Below are 17,513 nucleotides of genomic sequence, written 5' to 3'. Positions count from 1 at the left end.
ATCTAGCCATTGTTTGGGTGTTGTTGGCATTGTGTGCTGTGTTATAGGCTAGGTACGTCTTGTGAACGCCCATCCTGAACCTGTCTGTATTGATGGGGTAACCCTGAAGTAGCTGAGGAAGGCTAGACTCAGGTCCAGGCACAGGCCTTCCATGAACCCAGTCGCAAGGCATTTGACGAGACCCTGAAGAAGAAGACAGACTTCCTGTTAGAATACCCCCAGGGGGTTCACCCACCACTGTCTCTGAAGATTGAAGCCCAGGGTGACCTGCTCTGTTAATCATGGATAATGTGGTGTTTGTATCATAGGAACAGGATGGTCTCTCTCTATCAGCTCCATCCCTGCACTGATACTGTGACAAGAAGGGTCTGGGCTGCAGACTGGATCCCTGACTGGAGCCTCTGTCACTCTGATGTCCACCAGGACTGAGGTTGTTCAGTCCCTCTGTCCACTGGTTGTGTTCTATGTGGTGGTGGAGTCTCTGTCCCTCTTGGTTGGGTCCTGGTTCCAACTTGGGAAGGAAGAGCGACGGCTCCTGATCCAGGGTTCTGATCTGGGGCCAGGGTTTGTGACCAGCTGTTTCAGAGGTCCAGTCTCTCCCGCCATCAACACTGGATATCAGCAGGTCCTCATGGACTGCAGACTGTAAACACAAATATACATTTTTATAAACAACTCTGCTGTACACATAAAAACATGACATTATAAAATGTTCTCCACAGTCAAGCCCATCTCTAACACTGATACAAATGTATTATAAAAAATGTCCATATGTGTTGTCTTGTGACTCAAGAATTAAGTATAACGTTTTGGTTTGAATGAGAAGGGAAACTCAGTCCCTGCAATGATACAAAAATAACCAAGTCAGTCATCACAGAGTCAGTTTTGTATTTAACTTCAACAAAGTGGTCATACACTCAACTTTGAAGTACAGTACTTTTATTGCACAAAACAATACATGACCAGTAGAATAACTTTCCTCTTGACTTTTTCTGTAAATCTGGTTTCCTCATTTTGAAAAAATGTATTGTAGAATACTTTGGAAAGGTTCAACATCACACAAAGCTTCACTACTTTATGTCAAGTAAACACGTATCACCAGTATCATCCTATAGGGACAAAGTTTGTCACTCTTCATCAGTGAAGCATTTTTAAAGACACCATCACCATATCATCTACTCTGCCTCATCATACGATACATCCAAACCCAATAGAATTAACTACAAACTAACTAGTACAACATTACATGTCACTGTACACTGGTTGTGTGCATTTTCTGTTGGTGTATCCTGAGGTAGCTCTTCTCTGAAAACCTCTTCCCACAGTGAGTACAGGTGAACGGCCTCTCGCCCGTGTGGACCTTCAGGTGCCTCTTCAGCTGGTGCTGGTGGGAGAACCTCTGCTCACACTGGAGACAGCTGTAGGGTTTCTCCCCTGTATGGACCCTCTGGTGTCTCTTCAGGTGACCAGCCTGGGCGAAGCGCATATCACACTGGGTACAGCTGAATGGTTTCTCCCCTGTGTGCATCCTCTGGTGGATCTCCACCTGTTTGGGGAAACTGAATGCTTTCCCACAGAACAAACACGGGAAGCGCTTCTCTTTGCCACCAGATCTGATGATAGAATTACTACTACTGTCATTTGTCAAAGGGCTTGTGTAGCCATTTAGTGTTGAGGCACTGGCATTGTCTGAGGTCTGATTTAACATTAGGAGAGTGTGAGGAGGACGAAGGTCAGGGAGTGTCTGTGTTGTCACAGGGTCCATGTTCCAGTTGATAGATCCTATAGAAGGCAAGCTGAAGGCAGCACCTGTTAGGGGGTTAACCTGAGGCGTCATCAGTCTCTCTGAATCACAACTATAGGAGCAGGACGGAGCATCGCTAGTCGAATCTGTGTCAGTTCTCTTCCGCCGCATTTGGAAATCTGTCCGTCCCCGCAGACCAAATCTACGCCTCGCCCTGGTCTCACCAAGTCTGTTGTCATGGAGACTAAGTTCGGTTGTTGGTTTGTGTTCGATTGTCTGTTTCTGGTTGTGGTAAACAGTGTTGTTCCCCAGCCCAGAGTTGAAGACGCTGTCCCATCCACTGACCTCCACTATGTCGCCTTTGGTCCTGCCCTGCTCAATGACGTTGTCCCCTGGGCCCTTGGCTGCACCCGTCTGGGTCTGGGAATCCAAGATGGCTTCCCAGTCTCCTCTATTTGCCTCCAGCCAACCACCTGCAGGAAGAGGTTACAAAATAGACTTTACAAACATGGCAGAGAACTCTACATATGGAGCTTTTTGGAGTCAATTACCTGGTCAAGTTCATACATTGTGTATTTAGTATGTAAACATAAATTGTATTGTTTTAATTTTATGAATTAAGAAAATAAATAAATAATAATAGCCAGGTGCATCGCTATTCCCATTGAAGATCAAATCAAATTGTATTTGTCACATACACATGGTTAGCAGATGTTAATGCGAGTGTAGCGAAATGCTTGTGCTTCTAGTTCCGACAATGCAGTAATAACCAACGAGTAATCTAACCTAAATATTTCACAACAACTACCTTATACACACAAGTGTAAAGGGATGAAAAATATATGAATGAGTGATGGTACAGAACGGCATAGGCAAGGTGCAGTAGATGGTATAGAGTACAGTATATACATATGAGATGAGTAATGTAGGGTATGTAAACATTATATTAAGTGGCATTGTTTAAAGTGGCTAGTGAAACATTTTTTACATACATTTTTCCATTATTAAAGTGGCTGGAGTTGAGTCAGTATGTTGGCAGCAGCCACTCAATGTTAGTGGTGGCTGTTTAACAGTCTGGTGGCCTTGAGATAGAAGCTGTTTTTCAGTCTCTCGGTCCCTGCTTTAATGCACCTGTACTGACCTACCCTTCTGGATGATAGTGGGGTGAACAGGCAGTGGCTCGGGTGGTTGTTGTCCTTGATGATCTTTATGGCCTTCCTGTGACATCGGGTGGTGTAGGTGTTCTGGAGGGCAGGTAGTTTGCCCCCGGTGATGCGTTGTGCAGACCTCACTACCCTCTGGAGAACCTTACGGTTGTGGGCGGAGCAGTTGCCGTACCAGGCGGGGATACAGCCCGACAGGATGCTCTCGATTGTGCATCTGTAAAAGTTTGTGAGTGCTTTTGGTGACAAGCTGAATTTCTTCAGCCTCCTGAGGTTGAAGAGGCGCTGCTGCGCCTTCTTCACCACGCTGTCTGTGTGGGTGGACCAATTCAGTTTGTCCGTGATGTGTACGCCGATGAACTTAAAAATTACTACCCTCTCCACTACTGTCCCGTCGATGTGGATAGGGGGCTGCTCCCTCTGCTGTTTCCTGAAGTCCACGATCATCTCCTTTATTTTGTTGAGGTTGAGTGTGAGGTTATTTTCCTGACACCACACTCCGAGGGCCCTCACCTCCTCCCTGTAGGCCGTCTCGTCGTTGTTGGTAATCAAGCCTACCACTGTAGTGTCGTCTGCAAACTTGATGATTGAGTTGGAGGCGTGCATGGCCACGCAGTCGTGGGTGAACAGGGAGTACAGGAGAGGGCTCAGAACGCACCCTTGTGGGGCCCTAGTGTTGAGGATCAGCGGGGTGGAGATGTTGTTACCTATCCTCACCACCTGGGGGCGGCCCGTCAGGAAGTCCAGTACCCAGTTGCACAGGGCGGTATCGAGACCCAGGGTCTCGAGCTTGATGACGAGTTTGGAGGGTACTATGGTGTTAAATGCTGAGCTGTAGTCGATGAACAGCATTCGCACATAGGTATTCCTCTTGTCCAGATGGTTTAGGGCAGTGTGTGGTTGCGATTGCGTCGTCTGTGGACCTTTTGGGGCGGTAAGCAAATTGGGAGTGGGTCTAGGGTGTCAGGTAGGGTGGAGGTGATATGGTCCTTGACTAGTCTCTCAAAGCACTTCATAATGACGGAAGTGAGTGCTACGGGGCGGTAGTCATTTAGCTCAGTTACCTTTGCTTTCTTGGGAACAGGAACAATAGTGGCCCTCTTGAAGCATGTGGGTACAGCAGACTGGGATAAGGATTGATTGAATATGTCCGTAAACACACCAGCCAGCTGGTCTGCGCATGCTCTGAGGACGCGGCTGAGGATGCCGTCTGGGCCTGCAGCCTTGCGAGGGTTAACACGTTTAAATGTTTTACTCACCTCGGCTGCAGTGAGGGAGAGTCCACAGGTTTTGGTAGCGGGCCGTGTCAGTGGCACTGTATTGTCCTCAAAGCGAGCAAAGAAGTTGTTTAGTCTGTCTGGGAGCAAGACATCCTGTATGTAGGCTATATGTATTTCTCCCTTACCTTGCTCCCCCATCTTTAGTCCACTCAGCAGATCAATGCTCTCTGGTTCATCTTCTATTGTCTCCTCTTTGACCAGCAGCAGATCAGGCTTCCCATCCTCCATGTCTACTGACTGTAAGAGATACAGAGTGAGAGGATGTTGGATCAAGAAATCTGATATGAGCACCCTGCTATGGATCATCTTCTGATTGGGCAATGAAGGATTGCTATGAATACTATGCAAACATGTTAGTTGATGTGATACTATGTAGACGTGTTAGTTGATTTGATTACTTGACACTCTTTAAGGGTTTGATAATTCAAGGGCAATGTCCCACACTTAAGATAAAATGTATCAAGACCTGGGCCCGTATTTACAAAGGGTCTCAGAGTAAAAGTGCTGTCTATATAGTCTTTTTCACATGATCTAAAAGGAAAAACTGATCCAAAATCAGCACGCATACTCTGAGAGGCTTTGTGGGTAAGACCCTGACCTAATACCATTCAGACAGTAGTTCAGTGGACTCACCTCAGTGAGACTGTGTGTGGTCCTGTGCTGCTCAGCTGGTTCCTCTGTGGGTTCAGGAGGAGGTGTAGTCTGGTTTTCCTCCTCAGTGTTCCCCAAACCCTCTTCGTACCCCTCCTCCTTCACCAGTAGCACCTCTGGACCCTCTTCCTCCTTGAAAACACAGACGATACAGATTACATAGACATACACCTCAGGTACATACACACAGATAAGAAACACACTTTCAACATGGAGTGTTTACCCATCCCCACTATGTCCTATACTGTAGTAACAGAATTACTTAATTGTTGTTAAACCCATCATGGTGGACATTAATATGATGTGGGTAAAAACAAGTCAAAAGTCAGGGTGAGATCAGATATGATGTATACTAAAGAGAGCCTCAAAAGTCTTCGAATGAAAAATCCCATTTAGTATTTATGAAACAAACAAGTTTTAAATACACCATATGAAAACCACACATACACGTCTCAAATATAAATCTCCATGAACTTGATGATCTGTATACATTATCTCATTAAAGGGTCTTGGGGGAAAAAATTAGGTAATTGAATGGAAGTAATGAAATAGGCATTTGTGAACATCATATAGCCTACACAGTACAAACATAATATGTAACAGACTTTTTAGGCTTATATATGCCTTATATATCACACAATGTCTGGATGCAATATTCTACTCAGGAATATTCAACACTGAAATCTGTTGCCCTTGTGGATCTTTGTCTTTAATGCAGGATTTGATCGATACGTCAGAAGCTATCGAGTGGAATGGTTACTTTTTATGTTATACAGTGCCTTGCAAAGTATTCATCACTCTTGGCGTTTTTCCTATTTTGTTGCATTACAACCTGCAATTTAAATTGATTTTTATTTGGATTTCATGTAATGGACATACACAAAATAGTCCAAATTGGTGAAGTGAAAAAAACAACTTCTTTAAAAAAATTCTAAAAAATAACAAACGGAAAAGTGATGCGTGCATATATACCCCCTTTGCTATGAAGCCCCTAAATAAGATCTGGTGCAACCAATTACCTTCAGAAGTCACATAATTAGTTAAATAAAGTCCACCTGTGTGCAATCTAAGTGTCACATGATCTGTCACATGATCTCAGTATATATACACCTGTTCTGAAAGGCCCCAGAGTCTGCAACACCACTAAGCAAGGGGTACCACCAAGCAAGCGGCACCACGAAGACCAAGGAGCTCTCCAAACAGGTCAGGGACAAAGTTGTGGAGAAGTACAGATCAGGGTTGGGTTATGAAAAAATATCTGAAACTTTGGACATCCCACGGAGCACCGTTAAATCCATTATTCAAAAATGGAAAGAATATGGAACCACAAAAAACCTGCTAAGAGAGGGCCGCCCACCAAAACTCACGGACCAGGCAATGAGGGCATTAATCAGGGAGGCAACAAAGAGACCAAAGATAACCCTGAAGGAGCTGCAAAGCTCCACAGCGGAGATTGGAGTATCTGTCCATAGGACCACTTTAAGCAGTACATTCCACAGAGCTGTGCTTAACGGGAGAGTGGCCAGAAAAAAAACATTGCTTAAAGAAGAAAATAAGCAAACATGTTTGGTGTTCGCCTAAAGGCATCTGGGAGACTCCCAAAACATATAGAAGAAGGTACTCTGGTCAGATGAGACTAAAATGTAGCTTTTTGGCCATCAAGGAAAACCCTATGTCTGGCACAAACCCAACACCTCTCATCACCCTGTGAACCCAATCCCCACAGTGAAGCATGGTGGTGGCAGCATCATGCTGTGGGGCTGTTTTTCATCAGCAGGGACTGGGAAACTGGTCAGAATTGAAGGAATGATGGATGGCACTAAATACAGGGAAATTCTTGAGGGAAACCTGTTTCAGTCTTCCAGAGATTTGGGACTGGGACGGAGGTTCACCTTCCAGCAGGACAATGACCCTAAGTATACTGCTAAAGCAACACTCGAGTGGTTTAAGGGAAACATTTAAATGGCCTAGTCAAAGCCCAGACCTCAATTCAATTGAGAATCTGTGGTATGACTTAAAGATTGCTGTACACCAGCGGAACCCATCCAACTTGAAGGAACAAAAGTCCCAGTGGCAAAAGTTCCAGTGGTTAGATGTGCCAAGCTTATAGAGACATACCCCAAGAAACTTGCAGCTGTAATTGCTGCAAAAGGTGGCTCTACAAAGTATTGACTTTGGGGGGGTGAAAAGTTATGCACGCTGAAGTTCTGTTTTTTTTGTCTTATTTGTTGTTGTTTTTTCAAAAATTTTTTTTTGCATCTTCAAAGTGGTAGGCATGTTGTGTAAATCACAGGATACAAACCCCCCCAAAATCGAATTTAATTCCAGATTGTAAGACACCAAAATAGGAAAAATGCCAAGGGGGGTGAATACTTTCACAAGCCACTGTAGAGTGGAATGTTTTTTGTTGCTGGTGTATCCCGAGGTAGCTCTTCTCTGAGAAACTCTTCCCGCAGTGTGTAAAGGCTTACAGGCTTTCTCCCGTGTGGACCCTACGGTGCCTCTTCAGGCCACCAAACTGGACAAAGTGCATGTGACACTGGGTACAGCTGAAGGATTTCTCTCCTGTGTGTACCCTCTGGTGGATCTCCACCTTCTGGGGGCAGCTGAAGCCTTTGTTACAGAACATGCAGAGGAACCGCTTCTCTTTACTGTTGCACCCCCTCCCCGCGCCTTGGCCCTTTGAGTTCCATAACTGATCGAAAAGGACGCAGCTGTGTGAATCGGAAGGTGCCATCGACGTGGAAACTGGGTCCCGATTCCATTACGACTGTAAAGGGGAGTGGGTCGGGACGTTTAGATTTGTCTCTAAGCTTCCCCTGTAATCTAAGAAATCTCTGCCCTGTGAGTGTCGGTCTCCTAGGTGACTATCAGCATTCCATTTGAGAGGAGCGTCGCCCTCCACTTTCACAGTCACCTCATCTACGACTACAACCTCCCCTTTCTTATCTATGCACCCTTCAGAGTATCCACTACTACTGTACTGGTTGCAGTCCTCTCTAGACAGATCAGTCTGTCTCTAAACCCAAGTATATGTTGCCAGGGTCTATCTCTGTAGCGTAAGAACAAGACAGATCATCACCTCCAGCAGGGAATAAACATGTTGGTCCACCAGCCACAGATTTTTTACAAGCCAAAATATTTTTAGCCACTAAAGTTACACCAACAAAAAAACAGATGCTTTGTAATGTTTCTAAAATGTTGTATGTATTACTAGTAAGAAGTACGTAATGTGGTACATTGAATAATACAATTTTATGTGACCTGAGTCTTAACCAAAATATCACAGATGAGACATTTTCACCTTCCCCTTTGAGGGCGGGAGGTTACCGTGGTAGCGCCTTTGAGATTGAGACTGACTAGTAGAAGTGTTGTCTTCTCTTCTCTAGCAGTTGAAACTCAAACATAGAAAAACAACATAGCTTGTGAACAAAACAATGTAAATAGCCAAGAAACACAAGGACAAAGTCTCACTTCAGTAGACTTTCGTTTCAAGTAAATTAAACAAACTTTTATGCCAGTGCGCAGCGCTTCTAAAAAAGGTATATTTCACTCAGCTCTTCACGTGTGCACAGCCTTCAGCCAGGCAGTGTTGCAGCGCGAGGTGGAATAGGCTATATAGGATTCGTAGTTCCTTGACTTTGTGCCATTCACAACTGTTTACCTGTTGCTGTGCGTTTTGTTGCCAAACTTACTTTGCTACCTGACAACTTTACGGTTTTTACTTTTTAATTACCGTTTATATTTTTTGTTTTTCCCTCACAACTTCAACTTTTCACTCCGGGCGCTTTATCTGGACATGGTTCGTCAGGACCTCCACCATCCGAAGCTAAGTAGTAACATTAACCTGATGCCTTCTAATTGCAGTCGCTGTACTCATAATATACAGGAGAACGAGGCTTTCAGACGCAATCGTTAGGCAAGGGTAATTTCAGTGTAGGAAAGGATGAAACAGCGTCTGTGCCACCAGTAAGTACAGATAGTAGTATAAATCCCCTCGCACAGTCCCCGCAGCCGGACAACTTTCTCATGGCTTCTGGAGGGAAATGCTGTATGAATGTCCACCGGTGTCGCTCATTCAGGTGACAGAAACTTTCAACCGGTTTTCCCCATTAAGCAGCGAGTCTGAGGCCGAGCCTTCTCTTGTCTCTACTCCTCCCGTTACGGGGACTGAGACGCCGAAGCTTCCCACCATTAGCTCTGACAAATTGAAAACCCTAGTCATTGGCGACTCCATTACCCGCAGTATTAGACTTAAAACGAATCATCCAGCGATCATACACTGTTTACCAGGGGGCAGGGCTACCGACGTTAAGGCTAATCTGAAGATGGTGCTGGCTAAAGCTAAAACTGGCGAGTGTAGAGAGTATAGAGATATTGTTATCCACGTCAGCACCAACGATGTTAGGATGAAACAGTCAGAGGTCACCTAGCGCAACATAGCTTCAGCGTGTAAATCAGCTAGAAAGATGTGTCGGCATCGAGTAATTGTCTCTGGCCCCCTCCCAGTTAGGGGGAGTGCTGAGCTCTACAGCAGTCTCACAGCTCAATCGCTGGTTGAAAACTGTTTTCTGCCCCTCCTAAAAATTGTATATTTTGGATAATTGTCCCTCTTTCTGGGACTCACCCACAAACAGGACCAAGCCTGGCCTGCTGAGGAGTGACGGCTCCATCCTAGCTGGAGGGGTGCTCTCATTATCTACCAACATAGACAGGGCTCTAACTCCTCTAGCTCCACAATGAAATAGGGTGCAGGCCAGGCAGCAGGCTGTTAGCCAGCCTGCCAGCTTAGTGGAGTCTGCCACTAGCATAGTCAGTGTAGTCAGCTCAGCCATCCCCATTGAGACTGTGTCTGTGCCTCGACCTAGGTTGGGCAAAACTAAACATGGCGGTGTTCGCCTTAGCAATCTCACTAGGATAAAGACCTCCTCCATTCCTGCCATTATTGAAAGAGATCATGATACCTCACATCTCAAAATAGGGTTACTTAATGTTAGATCCCTCACTTCAAAGGCAATTATAGTCAATTAACTAATCACTGATCATAATCTTGATGTGATTGGCCTGACTGAAACATGGCTTAAGCCTGATGAATTTACTGTGTTAAATGAGGCCTCACCTCCTGGTTACACTAGTGACCATATCCCCCGTGCATCCCGCAAAGGCGGAGGTGTTGCTAACATTTACGATAGCAAATTTCAATTTACAAAAAAAAAAGACGTTTTCGTCTTTTGAACTTCTAGTCATGAAATCTATGCAGCCTACTCAATCACTTTTTATAGCTACTGTTTACAGGCCTCCTGGGCCATATACAGCGTTCCTCACTGAGTTCCCTGAATTCCTATCGGACCTTGTAGTCATAGCAGATAATATTCAAATTTTTTGTGATTTTAATATTCACATGGAAAAGTCCACAGACCCACTCCAAAAGGCTTTTGGAGCCATCATCGACTTAGTGGGTTTTGTCCAACATGTCTCTGGACCTACTCCCTGTCACAGTCATACTCTGGACCGAGTTTTGTCCCATGGAATAAATGTTGTAGATCTTAATGTTTTTCCTCATAATCCTGGACTATCGGACCACCATTATATTACGTTTGCAATCGCAACAAATAATCTGCTCAGACCCCAACCAAGGAGCATCAAAAGTCGTGCTATAAATTCTCAGACAACACAAAGATTCCTTGATGCCCTTCCAGACTCCCTCTGCCTACCCAAGGACGTCAGAGGACAAAAATCAGTTAACCACCTAACTGAGGAACTCAATTTAACCTTGCGCAATACCCTAGATGCAGTTGCACCCCTAAAAACAAAAAACATTTGTCATAAGAAACTGGTATATTTGTCATAAGAAACTGGTATTTCTGTATACTCCCTAGTATACAGAAAATACCCGAGCTCTGAAGCAAGCTTCCAGAAAATTGGAATGGAAATGGCGCCACACCAAACTGGAAGTCTTCCGACAAGCTTGGAAAGACAGTACCGTGCAGTATCGAAGAGCCCTCACTGCTGCTCGATCATCCTATTTTTTTAACCTAATTGAGGAAAATAAGAACAATCCGAAATTTCTTTTTGATACTGTCGCAAAGCTAACTAAAAAGCAGCATTCCCCAAGTGACGATGGCTTTCACTTCAGCAGTAATAAATTCATGAACTTCTTTGAGGAAAAGATCATGATCATTAGAAAGCAAATTACGGGCTCCTCTTTAAATCTGCGTATTCCTCCAAAGCTCAGTTGTCCTGAGTCTGCACAACAAAGTATTTTAGTACTATATCTCTTGACACAATGATGAAAATAATCATGGCCTCAACCTTCAAGCTGCATACTGGATCCTATTCCAACTAAACTACTGAAAGAGCTGCTTCATGTGCTTGGCCCTCCTATGTTGAACATAATAAACGGCTCTCTATCCACCGGATGTGTACCAAACTCACTAAAAGTGGCAGTAATAAACCCTCTCTTGAAAAAGCCAAACCTTGACCCAGAAAATATAAAAAATTATCGGCCTATATCGAATCTTCCATCTTCCAAATTTTAGAAAAAGCTGTTGCGCAGCAACGCACTGCCTTCCTGAAGACAAACAATGTATACGAAATGCTTCAGTCTGGTTTTAGACCCCATCATAGCACTGAGACTGCACTTGTGAAGGTGGTAAATTACCTTTTAATGGCGTCAGACCGAGGCTCTGCATCTGTCCTCGTGCACCTAGACCTTAGTGCTGCCTTTGATACCATCGATCACCACATTCTTTTGGAGAGATTGGAAACCCAAATTGGTCTACACGGACAAGTTCTGGCCTGGTTTAGATCTTATCTGTCGGAAAGATATCAGTTTGTCTCTGTGAATGGTTTGTCCTCTGACAAATCAACTGTACATTTCGGTGTTCCTCAAGGTTCCGTTTTGGGACCACTATTGTTTTCACTATATATTTTACCTCTTGGGGATGTCATTCGAAAACATCATGTTAACTTTCACTGCTATGCGGATGACACACAGCTGTACATTTCAATGAAACATGGTGAAGCACCAAAATTGCCCTTGCTAGAAGCCTGTGTTTCAGACATAAGGAAGTGGATGGCTGCAAACCTTCTACTTTTAAACTCGGACAAAACAGAGATGCTTGTTCTAGGTCGCAAGAAACAAAGATATCTTCTGTTGAATCTGACAATTAATCTTGATGGTTGTACAGTCGTCTCAAATAAAACTGAAGGACCTCGGCGTTACTCTGGACCCTGATCTCTCTTTTGACGAACATATCAAGACTGTTTCAAGGACAGCTTTTTTCCATCTACGTAACATCGCAAAAATCAGAAACTTTCTGTCCAAAAATGATGCAGAAAAATGTATCCATGCTCTTGTTACTTCTAGGTTAGATTACTGCAATGCTCTACTTCCCGGCTACCCGGATAAAGCACTAAATAAACTTCAGTTAGTGCTAAATCCCGGCTGCTAGAATCCTGACTAGAACCAACAGATTTGATCATATTACTCCAGTGCTAGCCTCCCTACACTGGCTTCCTGTTAAGGAAAGGGCTGATTTCAAGGTTTTACTGCTAACCTACAAAGCATTACATGGGCTTGCTCCTACCTATCTTTCCGATTTGGTCCTGCCGTACATACCTACACGTACGCTACGGTCACAAGACGCAGGCCTCCTAATTGTCCCTTTAATTTCTAAGCAAACAGTTGGAGGCAGGGCTTTCTCCTATAGAGCTCCATTTTTATGGAATGGTCTGCCTACCAATGTGAGAGACGCAGACTCGGTCTCAACCTTTAAGTCTTTACTGAAGACTTATCTCTTCAGTGGGTCATATGATTGAGTGTAGTCTGGCCCACTGGTGCTCTTTCATGCCGTCCCTAGGAGGGGTGCGTCACTTGAGTGGGTTGAGTCACTGACGTGATCTTCCTGTCTGGGTTGGCGCCCCCCCTTGGGTTGTGTCGTGGCGGAGATCTTTGTGGGCTATACTCGGCCTTGTCTCAGGATGGTAAGTTGGTGGTTGAAGGTATCCCTCTAGTGGTGTGGGGGCTGTGCTTTGGCAAAGTGGGTGGGGTTATATCCTTCCTGTTTGGCCCTGTCTGGGGGTATCGTCGGATGGGGCCACAGTGTCTCCTGACCCGTCCTGTCTCAGCCTCCAGTATTTATGCTGCAGTAGTTTGTGTCGGGGGGCTACGGTCAGTTTGTTATATCTGGAGTACTTCTGTCTTATCCGGTGTCCTGTGTGAATTTAAGTATGTTCTCTCTAATTCTATCTTTCTCTCGGAGGAGGACCTGAGCCCTAGGACCACGCCTCAGGACTACCTGGCATGATGACTCCTTGCTGTCCCCAGTCCACCTGGCTGTGCTGCTGCTCTAGTTTCAACTGTTCTGCCTGCGGCTATGGAACCCTGACCTGTTCACCGGACGTGCTACCTGTCCCAGACCTGCTGTTTTCAACTCTCTAGAGACTGCAGAAGCGGTAGAGATACTCTTAATGATCGGCTATGAAAAGCCAACTGACATTTACTCCTGAGGTGCTGACTTGCTGCACCCTCGACAACTACTGTGATTATTATTATTTGAACATGCTGTTAATTTATGAACATTTGAACATCTTGGCCATGTTCTGTTATAATCTCCACCCGGCACAGCCAGAAGAGGACTGGCCACCCCTCATAGCCTGGTTCCTCTCTAGGTTTCTTCCTAGGTTTTGGCCTTTCTAGGGAGTTTTTCCTAGCCACCGTGCTTCTACACCTGCATTGCTTGCTGTTTGGGGTTTTACGCTGGGTTCCTGTACAGCACTTTGAGATATCAGCTGATGTAAGAAGAGCTATATAAATAAATTTGATTTGATTAATTTACCAGCTATGAAACAAAGCGTCAGAAATACTTTGAAAACAACTACTGCAGCATTTATTTTACTATAAATGTGATCATACTTCACTATTTATATTCACAAATGCGAGTGAAAAGCTCGCACTGTGGAGCCCTGACCACCCACCAACGTGGCTGGTGAAATAGACATCTTACCCACCAATGCCAAAATCTACCCGCATTTGGCAGGTGACGGGTGTTCATTTTAAGCCCTGACCACCAGTATCTAACATGTCACCTTGAACTGTCCTCTGGCTCTGGTGAAATACCGGTAAATACTCTTGAGCCGTGAGCAGTAGGTAGAGGTCTTCACGTATCCACCTTTACCCAGGACCCAAGCAGGTTCGGATCAAGAATTCTAAATAATGTCACGGGTCTTGGGTATATGTAATTTTAACTGATTTATCCAGAATGGGCCTTGCAGATCTGAACACGACTGCTGCAGTAGAGAGAGAAAAATGTGATCATTTATGATGCTGCTCTTGCTTTTCATGAGTGGAGCGTGTAGCTGGTTGTTGTTGGCCAATCATAAGTCATCAAGGCGGATGTAGGCTACAGTCGTAGGGCCTCGCTACGTGTGACAAAAGTTAGGAAATATCTAATCAATGGAAGATGGAATTAAAGTAACGGAACTAAATGTTAAAGGACAAGGATAGGCTACAACGACCAAGAGCCAACAGGTAGGCTGCTACTTAATATTCTGAATGGAGATGTTATTTGTACCTGTAGGATGAGAAAGCACGCACTGCCGCCTCAATTAGCCTAGCTCGCTAACTAGCTTCTTCCAGTTTGATGCAGTCATGACAGATACTACATAATCATATTTAATGATAAATAACCTAGCTATGGCAGCTATTAGTCTACTATAGCGCGAGTTGGCTTAGTTGGTTGGTTGCTGTCTCATCTCTTCCTCCACTTGTCACTCGCTCACAGTACGGCCCCTCCCCCACCTGCTAGAGTGGCACCTCGCTCATCCCTCCTCTCCTGCTTTATCAGCTCCGGTTAATAAAGTAGCTTAAAACAAAAGGGGTCTGGATTTGACCAAGTCTATACGTAACGGGTCTAGTTGTCCTCAGGTCCGTTCAAAACGGGTCTCCATATTTTTTAAATGTATTTTTGCATATCGCGGCAGGGTGGTAATGCCCCAGTTCCATTTTGGAACAGGTACATTTTTGGGGACCTGTGAAGACCTCTAGCAGTGGGGCAGCCCAGTGGCAACAGACCCAGTCTTTCTGGTTCTGATCTGTGGTCAGATCCTGTGTGTAAGAGCCTGTGTGTTACAGTTAAAGTCTCTGTGTCTCTCTGACTTGAGGACGGCATTCAGCATTCCACTGACCTCCGTGATGCTGCGTCGGGGCCTGGCCTGGGGCGCGACGGCGGCGGGGAGGTCCTCCGTGGCTACAGGGGGCGCCACTCCAGCCGCTGTTCCAGTCTGGATGTCTCTGTTGTGTCTTGGGTCCTTTCCTTCAGTCCTTTCCTGCTTGACCCCAGGACCTGCAGCCTCTGCATCTCCAGACTGACACAAGAAGAGAGGAGGTTATTACCGGTACATGAGATGAATTAGATAATGTCGTAGGGAAGTCTCACAAGCTCCCCTGTGGCAGATAAATGAAGATGTACATGTAAGCAAATTAATAGCTGAGGGAATCCTTTCTAAAAAATAAAACAGGCCACATTTGATCTACTGTTGTTAATGTTACGTTATGACACTAACCTCTATCACAATAACGTGCTGTGTTGAGGTTCCAATCCCCTCATCAACAGTGATTGGTTGGTCATCTCTCCATGTATTGTGTCCCGCTGGCTTCACAAAGCTCCTGTGGCCTCCAGTGAGATGTCCTTCACCTGAGAGTGATTGGGGGGAAAGTGGTGGTTAAATTAGTTACTGTCAATGCGCAAGGCTATATTGTACACTATTGACACTGTCTACAATTGGCAAGGATGGAAGGTAACACTTCTCATCACTTCTTGATATACTATTTATTTATTGATTAATTGATATGCATCACATTATTTTAATTGAGTATGACAATAGGAAAGTCAGTAAATCAAGGATCTGGTTAGAAAATTAGTGTCTTTGTGAAATAATAATGTTGACCTGCCTGGTAAAATAAATGTTTTTACAAGATAGCCAAGTAATTAGGGGAAGTATGGCATACTATCCAAAAACTGAACAAGACCCAATTCTGGGTAACACATTTAAACACATGCGCAGAGGGGAGCCCCGCAGCCTCTGCTCTCTGCAAAATGTACCTCTTGCCATTCCTCTGTATCTGTCAAGTATCTTGACACTATTGGGACGACTGGCGAGGACGCGCTCTCTAATTGTCCTATCTGCGCGGTCCCGTGCCACCTTTAGTTCCAATAGTTGTAGTTTCCTCCGCAATCCCCTGTTTTCTTTCTGGCTTTGCGAAATTTCCAAACGAAGCACTGCATAGTCGTCGTCTACGAGTTTACAGATCTCTGTCACTGCTGCATTCGCTAACACCTCCATGATGGAGGCTATTTGAGTGTGAAAAACCATACAGTTAGCCATTGTTAGCTAACAGCTAGATAGCGTTACCTATTAGATAACTATCAACCAAGTCCTGTCTCCAACACGAATTAAAGAATGTCTGAGGTAAGTATGTGATGTTGTGCAGTTAAATTATTCATATTTTGAGATCCAGTGTGTTAATAAGCGTCTAAATAACAACAATAAAAACGATAACGTGGAAATTGTTCTTAGTCACTGTTCACTTCCGTTCACAGTGACGCGCAGTTCGCGAACGTTTCGTTCTTCTTCTATGGTATTATGGCTGTCCGCAAACAATCGTTAGAGGTGCATGCCGCATCTTACTGTACGGGTGGTAAACTATGCAAGTATAAAATAAATCCATTGTAGGAAAGGGGGGGGGGAAACGACATCATTCACAAAAAAAACCATTCCATTTCAAGTCACATCGCCACACAGATATTCACAGGCTCAGGAGGATGTGAGGAGGGACCATCCTTTGACAGAGGCCCAATAGCATCTCTCTCCATATAATACAGGCGGTTGACGTCAACAACCCTCATCGAATATTCAAAAAAGTATTACAATAATGATGTATCCGCAAATACAAAAAGGATAGACGGGAGCTTGACAGCCCGCCATGCCACTTTGAACAACGACTCCCATTGTTAGAGCGGAGAGACATGTATCTTGTCAGTATATCCATATTCTTTCCGTAGCTGAGCACTGGCGGCTCAGTTTCTCTACTGCAAGAGCTCCTGCACCTTATATAATATTAGTTCATAAGTATTGTGGAGCTCATGCACCTAAATATAAACAATTCCGGCACCCAAAATGAGTTTAGGCACATTTCTGTCCAAGTCAAGCACTGTTTGACAGGATTTGTGCTGTGCAGTTTAAGACCATTGCAATAAATGCTACAAAGTCCGCCTTTTTAACATGCAATATATCAGGATACCTCGGTTGCTGGGGAACATTCACTGGTGTAGGCTCTACTAATATTGCTCCTTCGACTCTTCTCACCGCCTCCAGGTAGGACACACACTGGACAGACCTTACTCTTGCCACCTGTCTCCTTCACTCTTAATAGGGCAATCCTGGAATTCAGGCCATGTTCGCCACCACAATTGCAGCGTCTAACCTCCGCTGGCATTCAATACTCTTCCCTTTTGCATTCATGGCACTGACGGGGTTTGTGCATTTAGGCTTTTACAGGGTATCTCATATAGTTAACATTTACATAAGGGAGGGACTCTTCATCAAAGAACAAAAGTGTGGATGAAATTAATTTCTTCACTCATTCTACCACACGGTTCAGTCAAAGTGCAC

The 17,513-nt window shown here is 44.7% G+C and overlaps 1 protein-coding gene across 1 annotated transcript; it reads right to left on the bottom strand.

The window, feature by feature from the left end:
* Positions 1-922: 922 nt before the first annotated feature.
* On the bottom strand, positions 923-16,619 carry LOC139566769 (uncharacterized). The gene is made up of 6 exons (XM_071388065.1): positions 15,944-16,619; positions 15,405-15,535; positions 15,027-15,206; positions 4,821-4,970; positions 4,313-4,424; positions 923-2,217 (listed from the first exon to the last, which is right to left on the bottom strand). The coding sequence occupies exons 1-6, from the start codon at positions 16,224-16,226 to the stop codon at positions 1,250-1,252; spliced, it is 1,824 nt and encodes a 607-aa protein (XP_071244166.1). The 5' UTR covers positions 16,227-16,619; the 3' UTR covers positions 923-1,249.
* Between the last annotated feature and the right edge of the window lie 894 nt (positions 16,620-17,513).

The sequence above is a fragment of the Salvelinus alpinus genome, chromosome 39 (assembly GCF_045679555.1).
Source record: "Salvelinus alpinus chromosome 39, SLU_Salpinus.1, whole genome shotgun sequence".
Lineage (NCBI taxonomy): Eukaryota > Metazoa > Chordata > Actinopteri > Salmoniformes > Salmonidae > Salvelinus > Salvelinus alpinus.
The sequence above is the reverse complement of the archived record's forward strand: the minus strand, read 5'-3'. Positions and strand labels throughout refer to the sequence as shown.

Excerpts from the sequence above, each read along its gene's own strand:
- LOC139566769 (XM_071388065.1), bottom strand. The coding sequence starts at position 16,226 with ATGGCTAACTGTATGGTTTTTCACACTCAAATAGCCTCCATCATGGAG. Across the intron at positions 4,971-15,026 it reads CCCGACGCAGCATCACGGAG|GAGGAAGAGGGTCCAGAGGT; the intron begins GTCAGTGGAATG and ends TGTGTTTTCAAG. Across the intron at positions 2,218-4,312 it reads ACTAAAGATGGGGGAGCAAG|GTGGTTGGCTGGAGGCAAAT; the intron begins GTAAGGGAGAAA and ends CTCTTCCTGCAG.